Here is a 21,399-nt window from a genome sequence, read left to right as displayed (position 1 = left end):
ACAATTCATGAGCCCACGTCAATGTAAAAGTAACCAGGACAATGGTGTTGAGCAGCATTATTTCCTCCTTCTGCAAAAGTCAGCCTTCTCCTTCCTCCTCTACCCTCCTCTACCTTCACAATGACCTCAACTACCAACTTTGCTGCTGGTTTTCTAGACAGTTGCTGAGACTTTTAAGTCCATCTGCCTCTGGAGAGCAGAGCCAGGATGCAAACCTTGTGGGCTTCCCACCTGCTGGAGGCTGGGAATGCTGTTTGGAAGTGTTTTGGCTTTGCTCCTGGGAGAACTGGACCGGCATGGTAATTAGCCACCTTCCTTCTTTTCTCACCGGTGGTGACTTTCTGTACTTGCAAATACCATTCTCTTCCCACACCTCCTCCCAACTCTCTTCCCTTCCCTGGGGCCAGGGTGCACCTTCCCCTGCTGTTAAAATAGAAATCCATCTGTCAGCCTGCTCTGACCTCCCTCTTTCCCCCAGCCCTTCCTCATGCCTGGGACCACGCCTGGGACCATGGAGGGGCTGGGGGCCACATCCAGTGTACCCAGATGTGACCTAACCACCCCTGTCACCACAGAGGCGAGCACACACGCTTCCCAGCACAGCATCTCCCTGCCATCAGCGATGCAGGGATGAAAACTAATTGTGTTCTCAGGGTTTGTCACTTTGAAGCACTACCTGTGTATCTACGTACCCTTTTAAAAGACTACTACATTTGACAGGCTATCAGAAAGACACGAGGACCATGCCCTGTGGAGACAGAGGGCCTGGGGAAACCTGCTGCCAACATCCCATGGGACATCACCTGCAGTTTGGGTGTAGGACATGTGAAAGCTTATGTTTATGTGCAGACCTGTGGTGGTCAGCCCAAGGCTAGTGCAATGACATTGGCCATCCAAGAGTCAGACACAGCTGCTAGATCTTCTTCACAGCATTGCAATACCTGATATTTTAAAAGAATTAAATTACAACAAAGGTGAAACTTATTTTTTCTTAATTTTATCTCCCTTCTATATGTCAGCAGAGGGAGATGGAAGCTACTAGAAGGTGAGTTAGCAGGTCCTAGGAGGATGGTGAGGTTAAAACACCCCATCCTCACTAGTGCAAACCAGAATTTCTGAAAAGCAGGAAATCAAAAAAGGTGGATTGGTAACCTGCCAAAGTCTTTGTCATCTGTGAGCCTGAAGCAGATCCTGCACTGCCAAAGGGATTGAAGAAATGCAGCAGCCAAACACTCCTACACAAGAATGTAAATATTCTACCTAAGACTTTTTTAAAAATAGCTGCCCAATTATAGCTAATGCTGCTATGATCATAGCTGAGTATTCAACTGAGCAACCTGAAAGCCAGGAGTATTGCATATCTGTGATTCCTCCTGATTTTAACTTCAGGCTCCTGAAATCTTTGGTCACATTCCAGAAAAATTAATTTCTTTCTTGGCTCGCAATTTTTCCATAGGGACACTCTGGCCTATAAATATCATCAAAGAAGCAAGCAGCCTGCTGCCCTCAAACTTCAGAAAAAAAAACAGAAATTGAGGCATCAGCAAGAATCTGGGGCTTGAGAGTGTCAAAGGGGACATGCAGGAATCACAGTGCTGGAGGCAGAGGTGACTGCTGGCACGAGGGAGGCAGTGCTGATGTGACTGTCATCACTTCTATTACCTGAACTTATAATGAGTTTCCAGTGATGTACACAGGGCAGTTCTGAGGTGATTTTCTAAGTCTCAAACTTTATGGTTTGGTCTTGAATTTGGGATAAGAAAATGACAAATAAAACACACGTTTGGTCAAATTCTGAATTTCCACTTGAAAACTAAGATAAAGACAGAGGGAAGGATAGTCTTTCCATGTGATAGCACTACTCCCCATTTACACCAGCACACGTTATAGCAGAGCTGGGCCCTGGCACTCCCTCAGGATACATCAGCATGGGTTTGTACCACAGAGACCAGCTGGTCATGACAAAAACACCAGAATTTCACCAACAAAGATACTTGGGATGAGACACATGCGAAAATTAGATCTTCATACAAATCTGTGAAGCTCAGAATACTTGAGGAGCTGCTACAGAAAGCAGGTACCTCACTAGAGGCAGTAATAGCAGCTCTGGGCTCTGTATGAGGTGGAATATAGGAAGAGGTCTCCATCCTGTCAGTCCTTTTTCCTGTTCCTCACTCTACAAACCCTTATTTCCAAGACAAAAACTTAACCATGTGTCCTCTCCTCCTGAGCTGCTGCTTCTCAGGTAAGGGGAGAGCAGCTGCCAACACCTAGATCTGGCCCAGGCTGAGGCATATTGTGCTAAAGGGGTTTGCAAATTCCTGTGGTGCGTGCAGCTCAGCTGCAATTCCAGGGTCCACACTCTGCTGAAAGTAATCCAGAATATCTGGTTTGGGGTAGATACATCAAAAGAACAAAATCCTTGATCACAACACAAATTATTCTGGGCTAAGTGTCACAGGGGATAAGGGAAGCAAAGACCTACCACATCTGCATCAGGAGCCAGAATTTGGCCTTCTGTTTCTAGGAAAGCCATGCCTAGTATAAGCAGGTTTTCCTTTCTGGAACCCTCCAGGAAGACTCCAAAGGAACAGCCACATTACGGCACCAACCCCATGGGACTCCCCACAGAGATGACCCCTTGCTTCTAGGGAAGAAACTGCAAGTAGTTCACACCTTATAAAACTCACCTGCTGCTCCTTCCTTATCCTTTATTAATGAGGTTTTACACATATACGCACATTGTGTTCAATCAAAGAAAAACTCAGTAAAACTGAAAGTGCTCATACTTAGCAGAGAATGCCTTCCTGCCAAGAAAGTGGTGATTAAAACTGCACACTGATCCCTGGGTTGAGTCAAAGCTCAATAAAGTCAGCGGGATTCTTTCCACTGATTTAAAGGGGCTTAGGATCAGGCATTTTACTATAAACAAATTACTGAATACTGCCAAGTTCTTTGGAATGACTTTGCTTATGTAAGTAAATCAATGAAAGCTGCTGTTATTCATGACAGTATGTCATCTACTACGTAAGTGATCTCCAAAATTATTTCAGATAGATAACGGGTGACTTTTAGTCTCAACTGCAATCTTCTGTTACCCTTAAGCATGACAGTTTGACACACATGCTATGAGATATTAATGACAGGTAATGAAACATGCACACATGACAGTGTATGAAGAGGTCTTTGCATCCTACCTTGCTCACAGTTTTTCCCTCCGTAGCGTACGGGGCACTCACAGATGTACATGTTCCACTTGTTGATGCACGTGCCTCCGTTCTGGCACCAGTTGGTTTCACAATAGTTCCTCTGCGCTGCACAGCCTGAAATTCAGGAAAACCACTACTTTGCAAGGTTTTAACAAGAAAAAGGCTCTAAATGACTGTATTTGAGTTTTTATGTAAAGTCACAACATAAGTTTGGGTTCTTTGCTTTCTTTTTTTGAAGTCAGTGAAGTAAAATGTGGATGGCAAATTTCATGTGCGCTGATCGCATGTCAAATTCATAGAGACAAATCTATCAAAAGTGTATGCTACGACTCCCTTCTTAATGCACGATCAACAAAACATACTTCAGAACTGCAATTTAGCTCTTACACAGACCTTCAGCAGCATGGACAGAAGAGACTTGCCATTTTTGTGTGTAAGAGCCAGTTTTAGGATGATGACAACATTCTGTACACCTAACCACCAAAACTAATCCTGATCAGGGATCCAAGGCTGGAAACCAAATCAGAACCTCCAACAGGCTGCCTCATGAAGCAGGTTTCAGATTTGGGGAATTTCAGAATTTTGTTTACAGAACAAAGACAATTTATTAAAAAGTCATTAAAAGTGCTGTCTTTTTTCATGAACTAATCCCACTGGCTTTCAGAGTAAGATGACATTTGAAAGGTAGCTAAAAAAATAGAAGAAAAGTTCATTTAGCAGTAAATTCCTGGGTGAAACTCCTAGCAATGCAGAAGGTCTAAACAAGCCCAGTCCTTTCCTGTGTGCTGCCTAATCCTGGAAGTGTGCCCTGTGCCACAGGCTATTGTGTGCCTCTCTGGCACAGGCAAGGACTGCACCTTGCTCAAACAAATGAGGTCTGGATGCAGCCATGCCAGTGGCACGGTGGCAGCATAATTCCCAGCAACCGTGCCACTTGGCTGCTTTGCCCTCAGCGGTGCTAACAGGGGGACAAGCATCATTTCAGACCCCTCTGTCTCCTGCCCCTTCCTGGGGTTCCTCCCAGTGCTGGCCCCTTCAACACCCTAAGCCTGGCTACACACACAGCTGTGGCAGAGACCTTTCTTGTGTTGATTTTTGGGGTGCTAGTCGCTCATACCTGGCAGAGTGCCATTATTGGCGATGAAACTGGCCATGTCGATGGGCTTGCTGTCGATGGAGAGGTTCCTCATGCAGCCAATAAACTGCCTGTTGTGCACCGGGAAATCTTCAGGCAAGTTTGGGACACCACCAAGGAGGAGCGGACCAGTTAGGTCCAAAGATCTGAAGAAAAAGGAATTGCTCATAATTTCTTGCAAATAGTTTGGTTTGTTTTGTTCTTTATATTGCTGCTTCCATAAGCACATTTGAGCTGTTTAGTCTATCCGTGTTGCCATGCACCTCCCTCTGCTACATGAGCACTTCCAGAAACACTAACTTTTAACTTAGAAGTTGTTATATGCATAGAGAATCCAGTGACCTGTCCCTAATAGTGGTCAATATGAAGAAGAAAGTGAAAATTATGGAAAAATGTGCAGCCACAGGATGCTTGTTTCTGATCCCAGTCATGTAGGGACTGGCTTATGCTGCTCAGCACAAAGGCTGAGATGCTGTACATTTTTATATAATGACTTAATTATTATATAGTGCCAACCCCTTTAAAAGCCTCTGAAAATCTTAGTCTTAATTACATTTAGTGGATGCAGGTTCTACTAAATGACACCACACTGTGTGAGAAGTGTATCATCTGGTCAGTTTGAATTAATCCCAATTTTAATGGTGTGCCCTTCTTTTGGGATTAGAGCACCAACGGTCTTTCTGCTATCACTCATTACTTTATATCCCCTCTATGTTGCTTGCTGTTCATCTTCTCTTTAAACTCAAAAGTACTAATGTTTTTTGGTCTTTCCTCTCAGGAAACCTTTTTTCACACCTAATGATTTTCAATGGCCTTTTCTGTACCTCCTTTATTTCTTTTTCAAGATAGGACTTTTAACTTAAATGATGAAAGTAATAAGCTCTTCAGCCATCTCCTTCATTAATAAAGTCTGACATTTTATTTGCCCTTCTGTCTACATTTTCACACCAAGCAGATGCACTGACCTTCAGGTATTTTTTTTCTTGGTTTTGGTTTTTAATTTTAGAAGGAATTTGGTGTATTGACCCTTGCAGTAGCCTCCAACAAATTCCACCTCCCAAACTAAACCTCGTTACTTTTTCTTGTTAAATCATATCTGCTTTTCCAACTTACTGGTTAATTGCTTAGTGCTTGGTGGTTAATTGCATCCTGTTGACTCTCCACTGGAAGAAGAGAATGAGTGGAAAACAAAAATATAAGGAATCCTTACTTTTTTGAGCCGGTCTGAGTCCCCTGGGCTGCACAGGTGTAGTTTCCAATGAGGCTCCCGAAGCGCACAGCCACTGCTGTGTCACAGTCGTCCACAGTCACCACAGCCACTTTCTCTCCAGAAGGCCCATGGGGAATTCCTAATCGGCCAATGTTTGGCTTCAAAAAATAAATGGCACATGTCATATAGTGCTACATACACATGGGATTTAAACGCTGGTTCAGTCAGCTCGACAACATACTTCTTACTACCCCCCCAAAAGGGACAAAAGTAGACTATGTAAAGAGGACAGTAGAAGTTAAGCTATCCTATAACATTTAGGCAAGGAAAAACCCCAAAGAGGTATTTTCTCACTTCTGCATAGTAAAGTCTACTAAACTGTCTTCACTTTGCACCTCTTCCACCTCAAGTGAATGAAAACCCTAAAATGATGTAATATTAGAATGAAAACCCTAAAATGATGTAAATATTATAAGTGAGGCTAAAGGCTTAAATCAAATTTTCTCTGATGGGTGTACTCTGTCAGGACTGTCAGAAACTGAGTTCAAGTGCTTATAAAGGCTGTAGTGAGAGATTGTCTGATGACTGGGAGGAAGCTTAGTTGAAGCATGATTGTTCTAGCTACAGGATGGAGCACACAAAATACCACTGCCCATTGCTGAGCCTTCTGAGAAGTCCCCAGTTTCTGGGTTACAGGAGAATAGAGACAGTGACCTGTGGAGCTGGACAATCAAAAATAATGGATAGAAATATGCTTGCTCATGCAGATGCTTTGGTCCAGGCACACAGACTGACACTGCAGGTGCAGTACGGAAGATGGGAAAAAGGTGTGTTTTAGAGAGACAATAAAAACTGTGGCTTTCCCTCATCTCTGGCTTCTCCCAGGCAGCAGGAAACTCCTACCCACCCAATCACAACATGCCCTGGTGAACACGGGCCACAAAACCAGAATTATCACACTCAGCTTCACATCTTCACTGTTTCTGGCTCACTCTGCCAAGCACTTGCTGTCAGTTGTTGTTCTCCCCACTTCAGCACCTACCAACACCTGGGGAAATTCAGTGATCTCAACAGACGGGAAAGCCTATGGGACCACCAGGAATTCAATCCCAAACATCAAACTTCTGCTCTTCCACCACAAACACATTCTTCATCTCCACTAATTTTGTAACTGACAAGATGTATCCCAGCATGACTGGCAGGAGATGATATCTGCTGTGTAGAAACTCAAGAGACAGATCTGTCCAGGGGAGAAGTGCATTATGACTGTTAAAAAAGGGTGCACATATAAAAGTTGCATAGCAGCCTCGGTGAAGAACCAGTAAATTCTATAAGAAAACCTTTTCCAAGTTCAGTGTTCATATAGAGTTAAGGAGTTCTCATCTACTACTGGTGCAGGATCTCTGAGGACATTATGGGTACAAGAGAAGCAATGAGCTGAACTCAACTGGCTTTGCTGCTGTTCCTCTGTGGGCAAACTGATACCCCACAGGTATCAGAAGTCCGCAGGATCTGACCAGACACACAGCAAAACTGAAAGCCAAAACATATTTTTATGATGTGTTGATCAACAATAGTTGTAACCACATGAAAATGAAGATGTCTGGGCATCACACTGTAGTTTCCTGTATGCTCGCTTTAAAACACATATTGCTCAACTGTGTTCTGAAATTCCGTATTTGCACAGCAAGCAAAGAAGCAGTAAGGGGATAAACCACTTCTTTTTGTTTCGCTTATACACACACAAATTTGTTAAAATACTTAAAAACACTTTCATCATCTGTAAAGAGAGACAGATTTATTTTTAAGGGTAATTATCCCAATGTACAAAAACATTTTAAAAATGCGTTTCCTGGTGTCGATTCCAGTTGGAAAGTATGTTCCATTTCCTTCACCAAGAACTAATGTGATCACATAGTTTGGCAGTTATTCAGTAAAAGGTTTTGACCTCTCTTGAGTGATATTAAAGCTGATTTTATTTTTTCCGATACTCCCTGGACTTTGCCACTGCCTAGCTTGGAAAGACAGGAAGCATATGTATTTGCAGTGCTGAAAATGTTATTGTATGCAATGATGGCAATGTTAGTGAGCAGCTTTTCAAAGTAAATGAAAAAACACATAGAAAATTAACCAACCGACAGGCAGACAGACCTTCCCTTCCAAAATTAAAATGTTTACATTCTGGGTGCTACTTCTATTCATTCGAAGGAATGATTCGATTAACATTTATGTTCTTGTGCTTCACTGAAATAATCTATTGTTTCTTACATGGGAGCCTTGACAAAGGCGGGGTATTTATTCTCGCAGCAGGGGGGATCTGCCCAATGTTAATCACGATTGCAACCTGATGAGACTCAGCAGTTTGCAGCTGCTCCTTCACAGTCACTAGCTGCAGTGGAAAATTGATTTTTTTTTCTACTTTTATTTAACATAGAAACTGCAAAGTGTTTCTCTAGATGTTGACTGTTCATTGCAGTGCAGATCTCTTCAGCTCTGATGACCACACAGAATCATAAGGTGATGAAGAAGAAAGGGAATATTTCAGTGAACAAAAAGAAATGTATTGGTAGTTCAGGCCATACTTAGTTCAAACACATACCAATTTTCTGACCACATTAAAGGCTCATTTGATGGAACAGGCTTTTTACCAAAATGGAAGAATATGTTGGGAAAAGAAAGAGATATTTTCTGAGTCATTTAATGGGACAAGGACTCAAAATATGTGGCAAGTACTACACTACTCGTCTTCTCAACAGCTAGCATAGGGAATACTTTATAACTGAAATAACGTGAAATAAATAAAAGAGTGGAACAGAGGAAGCCTAAGTTAGGAGCTCCTTCAGAATTGAACCATTAAATAGATTTTCTTCATTTAATATTTTGATTAATACTAAATATAGGTTACTGGTGATGTAAAGAATATTTAGAGCATTATGCATTAAAAAAAGAATGATTTTGAACAGGTGCATGCAAGAAAGAGAATTAATCCCACAACATGAAACTTGGGATCTAATGTAAAGAATTCCTCTTGCAGACTCAGAGACAATCAGCACTAAATGGTGAAAAATAAGAAAAAAACCCCTACTAGTTGATTACAAAACAATTAGGGATCATGGTGAGATTAAAATGCAACACTGGGTTGTTGTAGAGATGTATATTAGGGAAATTTCATGACACTGAGTAGGATAGAATATTGTGGGCAATTCTGAATTCATTTATTAAAAATACCTTCCAACTACGCCAAGTGCACAGAATAGCAGCCAGAGCAATGCAAAGCTTACCCTACCAAACAGGCAAAATGGACTTGGCGTGTTTAGTGTAGTAAAGTAAAGGCTGAGTAAGGGGTTTGGATATGAGAAGATGCTATCACTACAATGGACACAGTAAAAGAACAAAGGGATATGAGATGCCCATGAGTAACGTAGGCTGGAAATCACCAGGTGATGCTCATCCATAGGAGGAATCATCTTTGGGAGAGTAGCAGGGATGAAAATTATAAAAAATAACTTAATTTGTTTATGATTATAGAAGCTGGTATCAGCAGAGGACTGGCTTATGTTTGAAAAAAATTAAGTAACAGCAAGCACTACTTGGAAAGTGCACAAGAAAGTGAATTACCACTGTCAGCACACAGATTTACATTTCAGGCACGATCTTTGCCTTGATGAAGTCCTATTGGAGCAAGATTGATCCCTAACAGTAGGAACAGCTAATACTAACCAGCATTAGTTCACACTATTATTTTCTGGAAATATGTTCAAGGAGTTAAAAGCCAGACTTTCATCTGGGTACTTAGCAGTCCTTTCTGCCTGTCAGACTCATCTCCTGAAACACCACGCTAGACGAAAGGCAAGTTTCATTAGCTGTGCCAATTCTGCACTCATGAGTAAATGTGCAATGTGGTGTACAGGAATTTACCAGCATGACCCCCATTAATGGTAATGCAAGTCATGTAACTGAGTTCCTGCTCATGGGGCTGAAAATTTATCTTTTGCTACCTAACGCTAAAGGCTGCCTTTTCAGTTAGTGCTTGTTCAGAAAGAGGTTGGGATTCAAACTTCAAAGACCACATGCTGTAAAATTGAGTAGCAAGATGAGGTACCAAGCAGTGCCAGAGGGAGAACTTGGTCTCCCTTAAACAAACTATGAAAGAAGTAGATTATTCCTGGACTCAAAAGAAAAGGAATAAAAAGCAGCCCTGAGTGTTGCATTGTTTTATCACCATTAGGTAGTGACTCCTCAAACATTCTGTGCACCCCATATTGAAATTCATTTTGTTTGTTATACCAACTCTTGTGTTTTCTTGTTATAATCACATACAGTCCCTTGGAGAAGAGAAAGAAGCAGCCCTGTCTCAGGATCAACGTGTGAGAGCAGAAGCCACCTACTTTTTTCTCTATCTGTAAAACAAGATGAAGCACAATTATGTTCCTGAAATTACGGCAATTAGTACCTAAAATTGCCAAAAAAGTACCTAAAAAGGCAAATCTTACCTTTGCCTCACTGAACTTTCATGAAGGAGATTAGTGGTTCTGATCTATGAGTGACAATCTCCAATTTCATGTCTAACCCACGACATTCATCCTTGCCCAGACAGAGTCACAGGCAGACTGCACCTACAGGAATGACAGTCTTCCAGGCTGTCTTTTGAAAAGTGAAGGTCCCATTCTGACCATAGCGGAGATAACAGTGAGACTCATCTGCTGTCCTCAGCAGTGACGTGGAGGAGTGACCTCCTCAAGCTATAAAGGGACATGGAAGTCCCTTTGGCCACCTGTGGTGACTTTCTCAGGTTGCAGTGAGAGAATGCCACTGTGGAGCTATTTCACCAGCAATGCCAAATCTGATTTTCATGAAAACCAAGTACAGAGCAATGTTTGGACTTCTCGCCACAACTTCAGCGAGGAACACATGTAGATTTTCTCAGGCGCATGAAAAACCCTGAGAAGCTTAATCTGTGAACTTGTGTTTTATAAATGAAGACCAGATAAAGGAGAGAAGGTCATCAAAACACATCTGTTTATAGTTTGCAAATCTACTACAAAAATCCACTCCCATTCCACTTAAAACATCGGACATGGATATTCTCATGTATCTCAGTTTCATGTGGATTCTCTATTATGTTAAAGTAAATATTTAAACTGTGAGAGCCTACACAGTTACTTATTAAAGACACAGATGGTCTAATAATGCACTGTGAATGGACAGACATACAGATTAACGGACAATGGAAAGCTTGTCTTAAATACTTAACTGTTTTACATTATATATTCCATTGTTTCCAAAAGTCAGGATGCAAAATTGTTGGAGAGGTTTAAGCAAATAGTCCAATCTTTGGTAGACTTATTTTGAATTAAACCAGACTACATATTGTACATGTAATAGTAATACTCCAAAATGCAAATGTTTGTTTAGTCAATCAGCAGCAGTGCTGACACTCAGATTCCTGCATCTCACCCTTCTATCAGTTAATCTGCAAGATAATAGTCTTTTCCAAAAGTCTCACAAACTTTTCTTCTACCAGAACAGTTTTTTCCAGCTTCCATTCATAGATAAAAAGTTGCCACTTGACTTTTCTCACAGATAGAAAGAGGGAGAGTGGTTTTGGTTGGCCATGGGAGAGAGCGTTCCAACATCATGGATATTTCCTGAACTCAGACTGAATTGAAAGCTGTGCTCTCCAGCCCAGATCTCGGCTAGGAGGTCTTCCGCCTGCTTTAGTCACCCCATTAAGTCTTTTGAAGGAGTTGAGGAGACGATTCAGCAGCAGACTGTAAGTATGGCCAAGACCTAGAGAACACAAACTGGGAACGGTTGCAGATGAGACACAACCTACCTCGTTATGCTTGGCACGAGGAGACCCGGTTTTGGGGGACAGACAGGATGCTGAAGAGAGTAAATAATGCATTTGCTTAGCTCAGCAAATACATTAAAAATCTATCCATTCTAGAAAGTTAGTGTTTTAGCAAAATGCTTTGCACGGCATAGCTTAATATGCAGAGCTTGGCTTATTTGTCTTTTTAATAAGTGCAAATGTGTAAGAAGAAAAGCAATCCTGAAGCCAGTGCCAGCCTTTCACTGATTCCAAGAGTTTGCTTACCAGACAATAAGTTACCCTTCTGTTTTTGTTAATCAGTAGCTAATGATTTATTGGCTGTTTGGAGTGGTTAAAGGTTAAAAAGAATCTGTTTCCTAGTTATTTTTTTAATACCAAAAAAGCTCTCCTCTGCATTGTTAACGTGCCGGTTCCAGAACCGACCACCCCCAAAAGTGCTGGGTGGAAAATGCCTCATAATCATACCCTATGGGGCTCTTCGTTTTCTAACGCTTCCAGCTACAGTAATAATGGGAAAAAATGGAGCAACTGGCATCGGGTCCCGCTGGAGGCTGTTGCCGGGGCTCCGTCCGCCGCCGGGGTCCCCCCTGCCCGGTTCCCCGGCGCTCATTAGGCAGCCCGCCAGCCGCCCCGGCTCCTTCGTTAACCCGCCGGCCCCTGCCCTGCGATCTGACGCGGCGAAGGGAGAAACCCCCTCCGATTCCCAGGCGATGCTGTGCTGCTTCAGTGGTCAAAAAGCTCATTAAGGGCCCACGGCGGCGGCGGTCTCCCCGGGCAAGCTGCCTGAGCCCGGCCCCCCCGCAAGGAAAATAAATAAATAAACAGGAAAAAAAAATAAACAGGGAAAGCACCGTGCTTGCAATCCCGGGGGAGAGACCAGGAAATGCCGGAGAAGCTTAGAGTGGACTTGCAGACCACTCTGATCAATCGGGAAACTGCAAATTACGCCAGATTAGACGAACCACTAATGTTAATCCTTGTTTTTTAGAGTTTTCTCCTACAGATTGCCAAAGCACCTTTAAAATAGGCGGTGTGAAGAACGGCGAATCTTTTACACATGCCGATCAGTCACTAGGGAAAGGCAGGACAAATCATTTCACATAAACCCCTTTACTTCTTTGATGCTTGTATCCCCTTTATTCACTGAATATTTTAATGGCATTTCTTTATACAAACTTGGCTCAAGTCTGTACAGAAACATGAGAACCTGTGACAGTGAAAAGGAAAACCAAAAAGAAAGCTTCCCATCAGTGAATCAAAAATGCAAATCCTGAAAAGCCACCAGACCAGTTCCTTTTCCTAGAGAAACGCCCTGCAACACCAATCGTCAGGATCCGGGCTGGGCCACAAAGTCAAGCGAGTTTTACTGGCCTCATTTGTTCTCTCCTTCAGGCCTGCATCCAGAGGCTAAACTTTGATATTCAAAGCAGGAGGTTTTAGGCACAGCTATGAGATCTGGCACCAGTGAATGGCACTGGCCTGAATTGCTGCTGCTTGTTCAGTGCTAGGGCACAGATGGGGAGCAGTCCTCCTGTCCCAACATGTGGTCAATGGCAGCGAGGCTGTGAAAAGCCACTGTCACACAGACACAGTGTCCAGATGTGCTCCTTGCCTCCACACTGTGACCAGTATCTACACAAACATCATCCAACTACTACAAGGGGTATATTCTACGATTTGACTACTTATGTCAAGGGCTGCTGTAGTGCTGATGGGAAGAAAGAGTTTTCCCTGTCTGCAAATTGAAATTTTATCCTCAAATGTGTATTCCCAGATGCTTCTCAGCTCTTTGATGTTGAATCAGTGACACAACAAGGACCTGTTTTGCCTGTAAAGAGACCATGCCCACTCCTCAAGACAACATTCAGCTTTCCCTGTGGGAGACACCACTAACCATGGTTAGGGTGCCCTGGTCCATGTTCTGCAGTCCTCTACTCCCTTCTGATCTGCCCCTGATCTGTCAGGGGTGCCTTCCCCCTTACCTCTCCTGCCCTGTGAACCCTTTTTCAGTTTATTTTGCTGCTTCCCCCCCTTCCACCAACAAGGATGTTCTTCCAGCATCCTTGGAGAACTGGGAAATAAGAGCATGAGAAGGATGCTGGAAGAATATCCTTGTTCTCCTTCACATGCTGCCCTCTCCCACTTCAGCAAACCCTTCTTTCTTTGCCATTTGTCCCTATCTACCTTCCAAAGTACCATTCTCAAATATTTTTGGCTTTATATAAATCTTGTACATTTTGCAAAATAATTTTGCATCCAGGATGTGAGTGTTGTTGCTCTCAGAGCCCAAGAAATACCTAGATATAGCACACCTTGACACTTATGCACAGCAACTAACTCCTTCCTGGACACATCCCTGGTGACAGATTGCCAAGCAAACTGCTGCTTAATGTGGATAATGGAGTCACATTTCAGTCTATAAAATCAAGGAATCCTACACTTTTCCATGGGCTCTCCCCTGACTCCGTGGTTGGATCTATGCAAGGGTCTCCTGGTACACAGAGCCTTGCATGACCAGGTGATTGCAAAGTGCTGCTTCCTCTCGCTGCACAGACAGATGCATAATACCTGAAAAGTTACTGGAAATCAGCAAGCTACTGTAGATTTACTGCATGATTAAACGGAGATAAGAGTGCACTTCAAAGAACTTGCGCCAAATACCTGAGGTGCCATTTCAATGACTCCACTGGCTTTGCAGATGCCCTTGCCAGGCTGGGCTACACAGTGTAGCCTTCAAGCACTGTCCTCATGGCCTTAAGGTGAGTCAAGGGTCACTCAGAGTCTGCCAAATCTCATGGAGGTCCCTTGCACCTCCTCAGCCTTCAGAAAGAGCTGAAAATCACCATTTTGGGAGATGCCATTACATCTGCAGATTTTTGCAGTGCAGAGGTGTCAGATGGCTTGAGCAAACATGGGCTCAAGGAGCACCACTGGGTGCCAGGTTCCCCAGGGTGACCTGAGAGCCCCACACCAGGAAGAAAGCCACACAGCTGACACTCAGTTCAGGTGTGGGGTGGGCACAGATGTAGAGTGGCAGTAATTGCTGTAAATAGGTATACAAGTTAAGCCTTTTAAAACCCAGGAGTGAGAGGAGTAAGTACTGAGCCGCCTTGCCAAAGATGAGGCTTCCAAAAGAGTAGGGGCTCAGGCTGGTTTTGACAAGACATGGTCCCCACTGTCACTGGCAGAGTGAAAACCCTGTGGGTGGTTTCTGAAAAGTTACTGTTCGTGTTTGCATATAAAATCACCACCACAACGACTAGTGTTTTCAGGTGGTGTTTGCAAACTCTGTGAGAACAACACTTCCAAAAGCGGGCGGGGGAGAGAAAGAGCCAGGCACTGGGTACGAGCTTGCCCTCTCTTCCCCAGTCGCCTGAGAGATTTCTCAAAGCTGTCACTGAGAGCTGAGCTACTCAGGCCTGGGGAGCAGGTCACACTTTACATCTCAATGACCTCCAAATGACTTTCACTGCTTTACACTTTAATTTCCCGAGACACAGATTTAGAGTCGAGTTATTTGTTATTTCGTGTCAAGACAATGGAATGTCGCTCCACAGCCAAATCCTGATTTCCTTTCCCAGATATCAATCACTTTGCACTTACCCTGTACCAGGGAAAAAAAATAACCAAACAAAAAACAACGAAACCAATTATTACTAATTGAAATCCACATGAATAAATATCGGTAGAATTGCAGGGAGGGGCTTTTAAAGTCCAGGCTCACGTGTGCCTGTTCTGCAAGGGCAGATCAGCTGCCCACCTCCCACCCCCTTACACCCGCTAACACCTGCAAGGGCTCTGCAACCACATTCAAGACCAAGAAAAAGTAAATATTAGCCAGGCAGTCCTTCAGTGCTTTTCAGGAGATGTTAGGAATGTAAATGGTAGTCACGGGCCAGACCAAAGTCCCACTGAGGGAGTGGTATATGCCATGGAAGAGTCTACAAACAGGGAAAATGTGCAGCAACATTTCTTTCTCCTGCTCTAAGCTCTAGGCTTCCCAACTTCAATATTACAGGTGGGAGTTCGAGGTGAGGAGGATTCTGCCACATTTTCAGGATGGGACTCAAGTTCTCATCTAATCAGTCTTTTGCTTTATATAACCACAGAACATCACCTAGTGAGTCCTGCTTAATAACATGACTTGCATCCAAGCAAAAATTTTCCTTTAGAAAGGGAAATACTGACTTGATTTAAAGATTTCAAGGAACAGTGAGACTATCAGAACTGTGGGCATATTATCATGAAGATGATACACCTTCACTATTAATGATATTGCATATTATATATATATGATGAATATATAGGATGAATTTGACCTCAGCAAGGATGTGAGTCTCTGAATCATCAGCCAGAAAGCCAGGAAATTACTCATAAACTGAACTATTTTTTCTGAGATTACCTTTTCTCATGGCATTTTAAAAATTGAGTTCTGAACATGTGGGAAATTACATCTTTTGTATTCAGACACAAGGAACATATTTTATGTGTTTGACTAGAAAAACATTTTGAACTTTAAATGTAAAATGCTCATATGCAATGAAAAATATAATTTCTTTCCTTTGCTCTAGCTGCTTGTAATTTTAATTGCTAGGTTTTTTTAATGGCCATGCCCACTAGCACCAAAAATACATAGTATAGATAAGTAATACAAATGCATAGCTACAAATTCCCCATACCCTCATCTTGCACATGTGCCTCCAGCACTACCTACCACATGCTTGACCAGTATACAAGCCTGCTCACCAAAAAAGCACAATACTCTGCTGATACAGTAATTTCTGTTCTTGTAAGAAAGTTATGAAAAAACTACCATAACCTCCTTCTGGCTAACCATCTTGGTAATCCAAGTCAAAATTCAGTCAAAATTCCTTGACATTTTGAGTTGAAAAGTAAATTAAACATGCCTGTCTCTCAGGATGTTACTTAAAATTTTGGTTGTGGCTAACAAAGAAGTGACTTTTTCCCTTGAATTGCTTTCCTTCCTTGTATAACTGAGGAGACCCTGGTAACTTTCTTTGTGAAGAAGAGGTCCTGCACTTACACAGGTAAGTATAGCTAAGTCCTCAAAACTAGACCTAATGAACTGGCTGTGGTTATGCTCCCTGTGTTTCTGGTGTCCTGCAACCTTTCCTTATGCTTAAGCTATGGCAGAACTTTTGATCTCATGAAACTGCCGTAGAAGGAAAGGCATCCAGCACAAATTGACAATGTGGTGAAGTCTACCATCCGTGCTCTGTTGGAAGTTAGCACTATCCACAACCTCCTCCTTGCTGTAACACCACTGGCCTCTAGACCCCTGCAGTACATTCCACTATTAAATATTAAATATTCACCATGAAATAGGTGATACAGAAATGATAAAATTTGAAGAAATATTGCTAAATCTTAAGTAAGAATATGTGGTTTGTTTTAAGAGGAAGCACTAAATTGCAACATGCATTCTGCCTTACACATTTGAGAGAGCCTTTAAAAGCTATATTGGCATTTTTTAGAAATATTATGAATTTAGGTTTGGAAATGCCACAAAATTCTATTTCTTCCTGGAAAAATATGCTCAGAGAAGTAGGTTGCTCCTAATTGAATGACATCTCCAGTATTTCCAGTACCTCCCTACCCCCAGTGTTTGTTTGACAGTTGCAATTACCCTTCTGCGTTTTTCTTTATCACACAATGCCAAGCAATGCTGGAGCAGGTCTGTGTTGATCACAGATGCTGTAAACACAGCAAGTCAATCTGAGCCAGCAAAATCCAAACTCTGGCAGGGCCCACATCTGATCAACAGTGGCATTACCATAATCTTCAACAAGTGCATTGTTTATTTAGAAAATCTCCCTCAATCCCTTAACAAATTAGTCTGGAAGCCACCATGAGGATTAACTTCATAAATTCTCCCTGAGATCACAATTACATCTGCTCAGATGTCACCAGTGATAGACATTTGCACAAGTCATACCCAGCCTTTATTACTAATTGCATTTCCAGTTATTTGACTTCTCTTGGGGTCTGTCTTTTCCAACCAAGTTACAAAACTCAATACTCAGCTGGGGCAACCCTGCTCTGGTGTGAGAGGTGCTCCCCAGAAAAAGGGGTAATACCTAATACCCATCTAAGAATTTAATTGCCAACCACTTTTCTTGACTGTTCAGATTAAGAAGTAAACGATACTAGGTGGTGTCCTGGATACATGAGGGCAGTGTCTTTCACCCTGTGTCCAATGACTAGAAGTTATGCCTAGCTGGTGGCAGCTATGTGGCGCTTCTCCAAGGAACTGGCAATCCCTATTCAGCTACAGGCATGTGCCTGCCTCATAAGTCACCCACAGCACTGGCAGCTTCCTTGGCAGGCTCAGCAGGGAGACCAAGAGCTGAGCAAACAAGGCGTTTGTACTGGAATGGGAACTTTCCACTTGAGGGGCAGCACAGGGATAGGGTGGTACAGGGAAGCCTGTGCTGAGCCCACTGCATGATGCTCCTGTTTGCCTGTTGGTCCTGGGGGAACAGGGTGATGAGAACCCAGAACTTCTAACAAGAATTAGTTCCTTTTATAGGAAAGAAAGCAATTACCAGTGTCACGCATGTCTTTTAGCACAGTTGTCACAGTCTGAGTTTCACTACAACGTTGATATCTGCCTTTTTTTTCCAAGGCCAAGTGGTAAAATCAATTGTCAGTCCTGAATACAGAATATATTTCCATAATAGATGAACTTGCCATCATCAGAGAGGGTCTGTGTTTTCAGAAGGAAATGAGATAACGTATCTGTCAGCTCCATAGGCACCTGGTGCAGGGGCACGTGTGCTGTAGCCAGCAGGGTTTGTACTTGTCTCTGCAGCAGACCGTCAGAGGTTGCTGTGCTCATCCCACCCTATTCAAAACAAAGTGCTACATTAACCTCTCCAACACTGACCAGCACCACTCCCACTGCCGGCGACTGCCTGTGCCATTTGTGCTTGTGCCCTTGGATTGAAGCCACCAAGCTTCCAGTTGCACACAATTGCACCAGTTCACCCTAATTTTTTAGGGGTATCTGTCACTACCCCAGTGACTCGTGGCCATATAAAATATGGTCCCAGCTGGGTCTTGGGTGGGAGAACAGGAGTGGATCTGAGTTTTTAAAAGGGAAGTTTTGTGTATGCCTCCTCAAGTCTTTCAGCCATGCTCTGGCTCTGGTCACCGTAAGGCAGTTGTGTGACACAAGCTCCCAGAATCAAAACAGAGGCTCTAGTAAAACAAAGGCAGTGATGAATGTTAGAGATTTGCTATAAACATAATCTTAAAGGTAATTCTGCTAACGAGCGGCAGTCATAATGCACGTAAGAGTATGAGAAAATGCAGAGGTTGTACAAGACTGAACCCAAGAGCTTATGCCTGCTATGCAGTCAGCTGAAGCAGGTGCTCATATGAACCAGGCATGCTCCAGCAGGACACGACACATCTAAGGTGAATTTGTGCCACCCTTGTTGCAGTGTACTGCCCCTCTACACCTGCTGGTGGGCCCTGCTGGCTGCTGCACACTTTTAGTTCCTGCTTCCTGAGGCTGCTGCTTCCATGCTCACGTCTCCCTTGGGAGCTCAATGGGTTCATCGGGCTGTCTGTTAAGTTTGTACATTTATCCGCCCTTTTCCTTTTGCTACATCAGAAGCTGCCATTGGACTAGGGATCTGGAAGGTGTCTGTGCAAAAAAGTCAAGCAAAGAAACTGGCTGATTTTTCTTCCTAATTTAGAAAATGGGGGGATGCTCCTCCTCCCCGATCCCAAAATACAAACACTCAACAAACTCAAAATCCAACAACCTTCCATTTACATATCCAAGCTTGTCAGGAAAACTGCATTTTTTATCTCGAGGTCTTTTCTCCTGCCCATTGTAGACAGTCTGTATCCTGAAGCTGCTGAACAACAGGCCTATGCAAAGTGCTTATTTCTTGCTTAGTGTTATGGTTTAACCCCAGCAAGCAGCTAAGCCTGGAGAACACGCAGCTGCTTGCTCACTTTCCCCACAACAGGATGGGGGAGAGAATCAGAAGGGTAAAAGTGAGAAAACTTGTGGGTTGAGATAAAGACAATTTAACAGGTAAAAGCTGTGCACACAGGAAAGCAGAGTTCCATCATGAGTAACACTGACTTGGGAAGACAAATGCCACCACTGTGAACACCCACCCCTTCCCTCTTCTTCCCTTCTGTCATGGGATACCCCTGTGGTCAGCTGGAGTCAGCTGCGTCCCCTCCCAACTCCTTGTGCACCTCCAGCCTCCGTCAGGTGGGGCAGCCTGAGGAGCAGAAAAGGCGAGGCAGTGCAAGCACTTCTCAGCAGTAATGAAAACATCGCTGTCTTATCAACACTACTTTCAGCACAAATCCAAAACATAGCCCATATTAGCTCCTGTGAAGAAAGTCCACTCTACCCCAGCCAAAACCAGTACACTTGGGCATGACAAAAATTGCACATGGAGATGAAGAGTGTGCATGGAGTTCAGAACAGACCTGCAGATGTTTTTTGTTTTATTTTAACAGTAAGAGCACTGACAGATACTATCTTCAGGTATACTCTCAATTTATGCCTCTTTGGACATTTATATTCACAGAGCTTCCATATGACATTCCTCTTTCTGTCCACCATATTGCCTGACTAGCTACAGGAACAGCATCAAGTGAAGCCCTGACCTGGCCTGGGGTTGCTTTTTCTTCCTGACTTTTCCTCCAGGACCCTGCCCTTCCTTACCTTTCATCTCGAGTCCCAAGGAAGTGCAGATGGGATCTGTTCAAACAGCTCTGTTGCAAACAGCTTCATCCCACTTGAGCTGACAGTAGTCCCAAACCCACATCATCAAGACCCTCAGCTGCCCGTAGCTCTGTCTGGAGCACAGCAAGGCACACGAGCTCTGTCCACCAGTGCTAGAGAGCCACCACTCAGATCACACGACCAAATGGGGCTCACTGAGGTGTCCCAGATATGGAGTTCATTGTTTTTGCCCAGACATATTGCTACCCCTGGCATCAACAACCACTCTGTGGGCACTACTAGTGATCCACAGTATGGAGGATTTGTGGATGCAGGCTTCAAAAAATAAGGTGTGCTGGCACCATAGCACAGCTGTATGGGCATGGGCAAATAACTCTTCAGGATCAGTTTTGGCAGAGGAACCCACAGGTAAGGGAGAAAGCCGCCTTTCCACCCACTCACCCGCCTGCGGAGCAAGCACAAGGGGAGAGCTGCAGCAGGCACCTGAGGTATGGAAAATAAATTACAGTGCGGGACTTGGCACTGAAATAGAGGGTGTTTTGGCACCTGGAAACAGCTTTCAGCCAGTGGATGAGGGATAAAACTCCCTGGGAAGGGAAGGTACTGGTAAATTCTAGTGCATGAGTGGGCTGAGAGCTAAATCTCTACAGTATTAGCTCAGTCTTCAGTGATACTCAAGCCACAGCTTGCCCCAGATGAAGGCCAGTTAACTCAAGAGAAACCACCACTCACCACAGGCAGGAGATTTTTGAATGCATAAATGAGTCTATGAGAGCAATGCACCTCCTGTGCTTTGAATTCACAACACACCAAAGATCAACACTAAGCAGCCCTCATTTCTTTCAAGTTTATCTCTAACAGAAGAATTTGCCTGTTTTCTGCAGCAGTTGACTTCAGGCTAAATGCAGATCTGGGTTCTGCTGGGTGGGAAGTGCACAGGGATGGAACCCCTGAAAGAGTGGGCTACTCCTAAGACAGTCAAGTATCTGAAACAACAACCATGGCGCTCTTCAGTCTGAAGACATGCAAGGAAGGAGTGAAAGAACAGCAGCTTACTGTTGATTACCAGATATGAGAAGAAACCTTATCCCAGTTATGGAAAAAGAGTAATATTTGTCCTGAATATCTCATCCTGGGAGACTGCAGGCTCAAGAGAACAGTACAGTGGAGATACTCTCCCATCATTTTATACCTCTTGACCATGGAAGACGTTCTCACGCACACATACTGCCTGGTCTTTCAGTTGTTACTTTTGTGAGTCATTCTGTG

General features: G+C 43.4%; 1 protein-coding gene across 5 annotated transcripts in view; it reads right to left on the bottom strand.

Moving 5' to 3' along the window:
* CELSR1 (cadherin EGF LAG seven-pass G-type receptor 1) overlaps window positions 1–21,399 on the bottom strand; it is a 168,077-nt gene that overhangs the window by 44,208 nt on the left and 102,470 nt on the right. For all 5 annotated transcript variants that reach the window (XM_018068021.3, XM_018068018.3, XM_018068017.3 and 2 more), the window contains exons 6-8: window positions 5,555–5,712; window positions 4,327–4,490; window positions 3,198–3,323 (exon numbers count right to left, since the gene is read on the bottom strand). In XM_018068021.3, coding sequence (XP_017923510.1) covers window positions 3,198–3,323; window positions 4,327–4,490; window positions 5,555–5,712 — 448 coding nt within the window. The remainder of the gene's footprint in view (window positions 1–3,197; window positions 3,324–4,326; window positions 4,491–5,554; window positions 5,713–21,399) is intronic.

The sequence above is a fragment of the Manacus vitellinus genome, unplaced genomic scaffold (assembly GCF_001715985.3).
Source record: "Manacus vitellinus isolate BGI_N305 unplaced genomic scaffold, ASM171598v3 scaffold_13_pilon, whole genome shotgun sequence".
NCBI lineage: Eukaryota > Metazoa > Chordata > Aves > Passeriformes > Pipridae > Manacus > Manacus vitellinus.
Note: the sequence above shows the minus strand (reverse complement) of the source record. Positions and strands in the feature narration are given on the sequence as shown.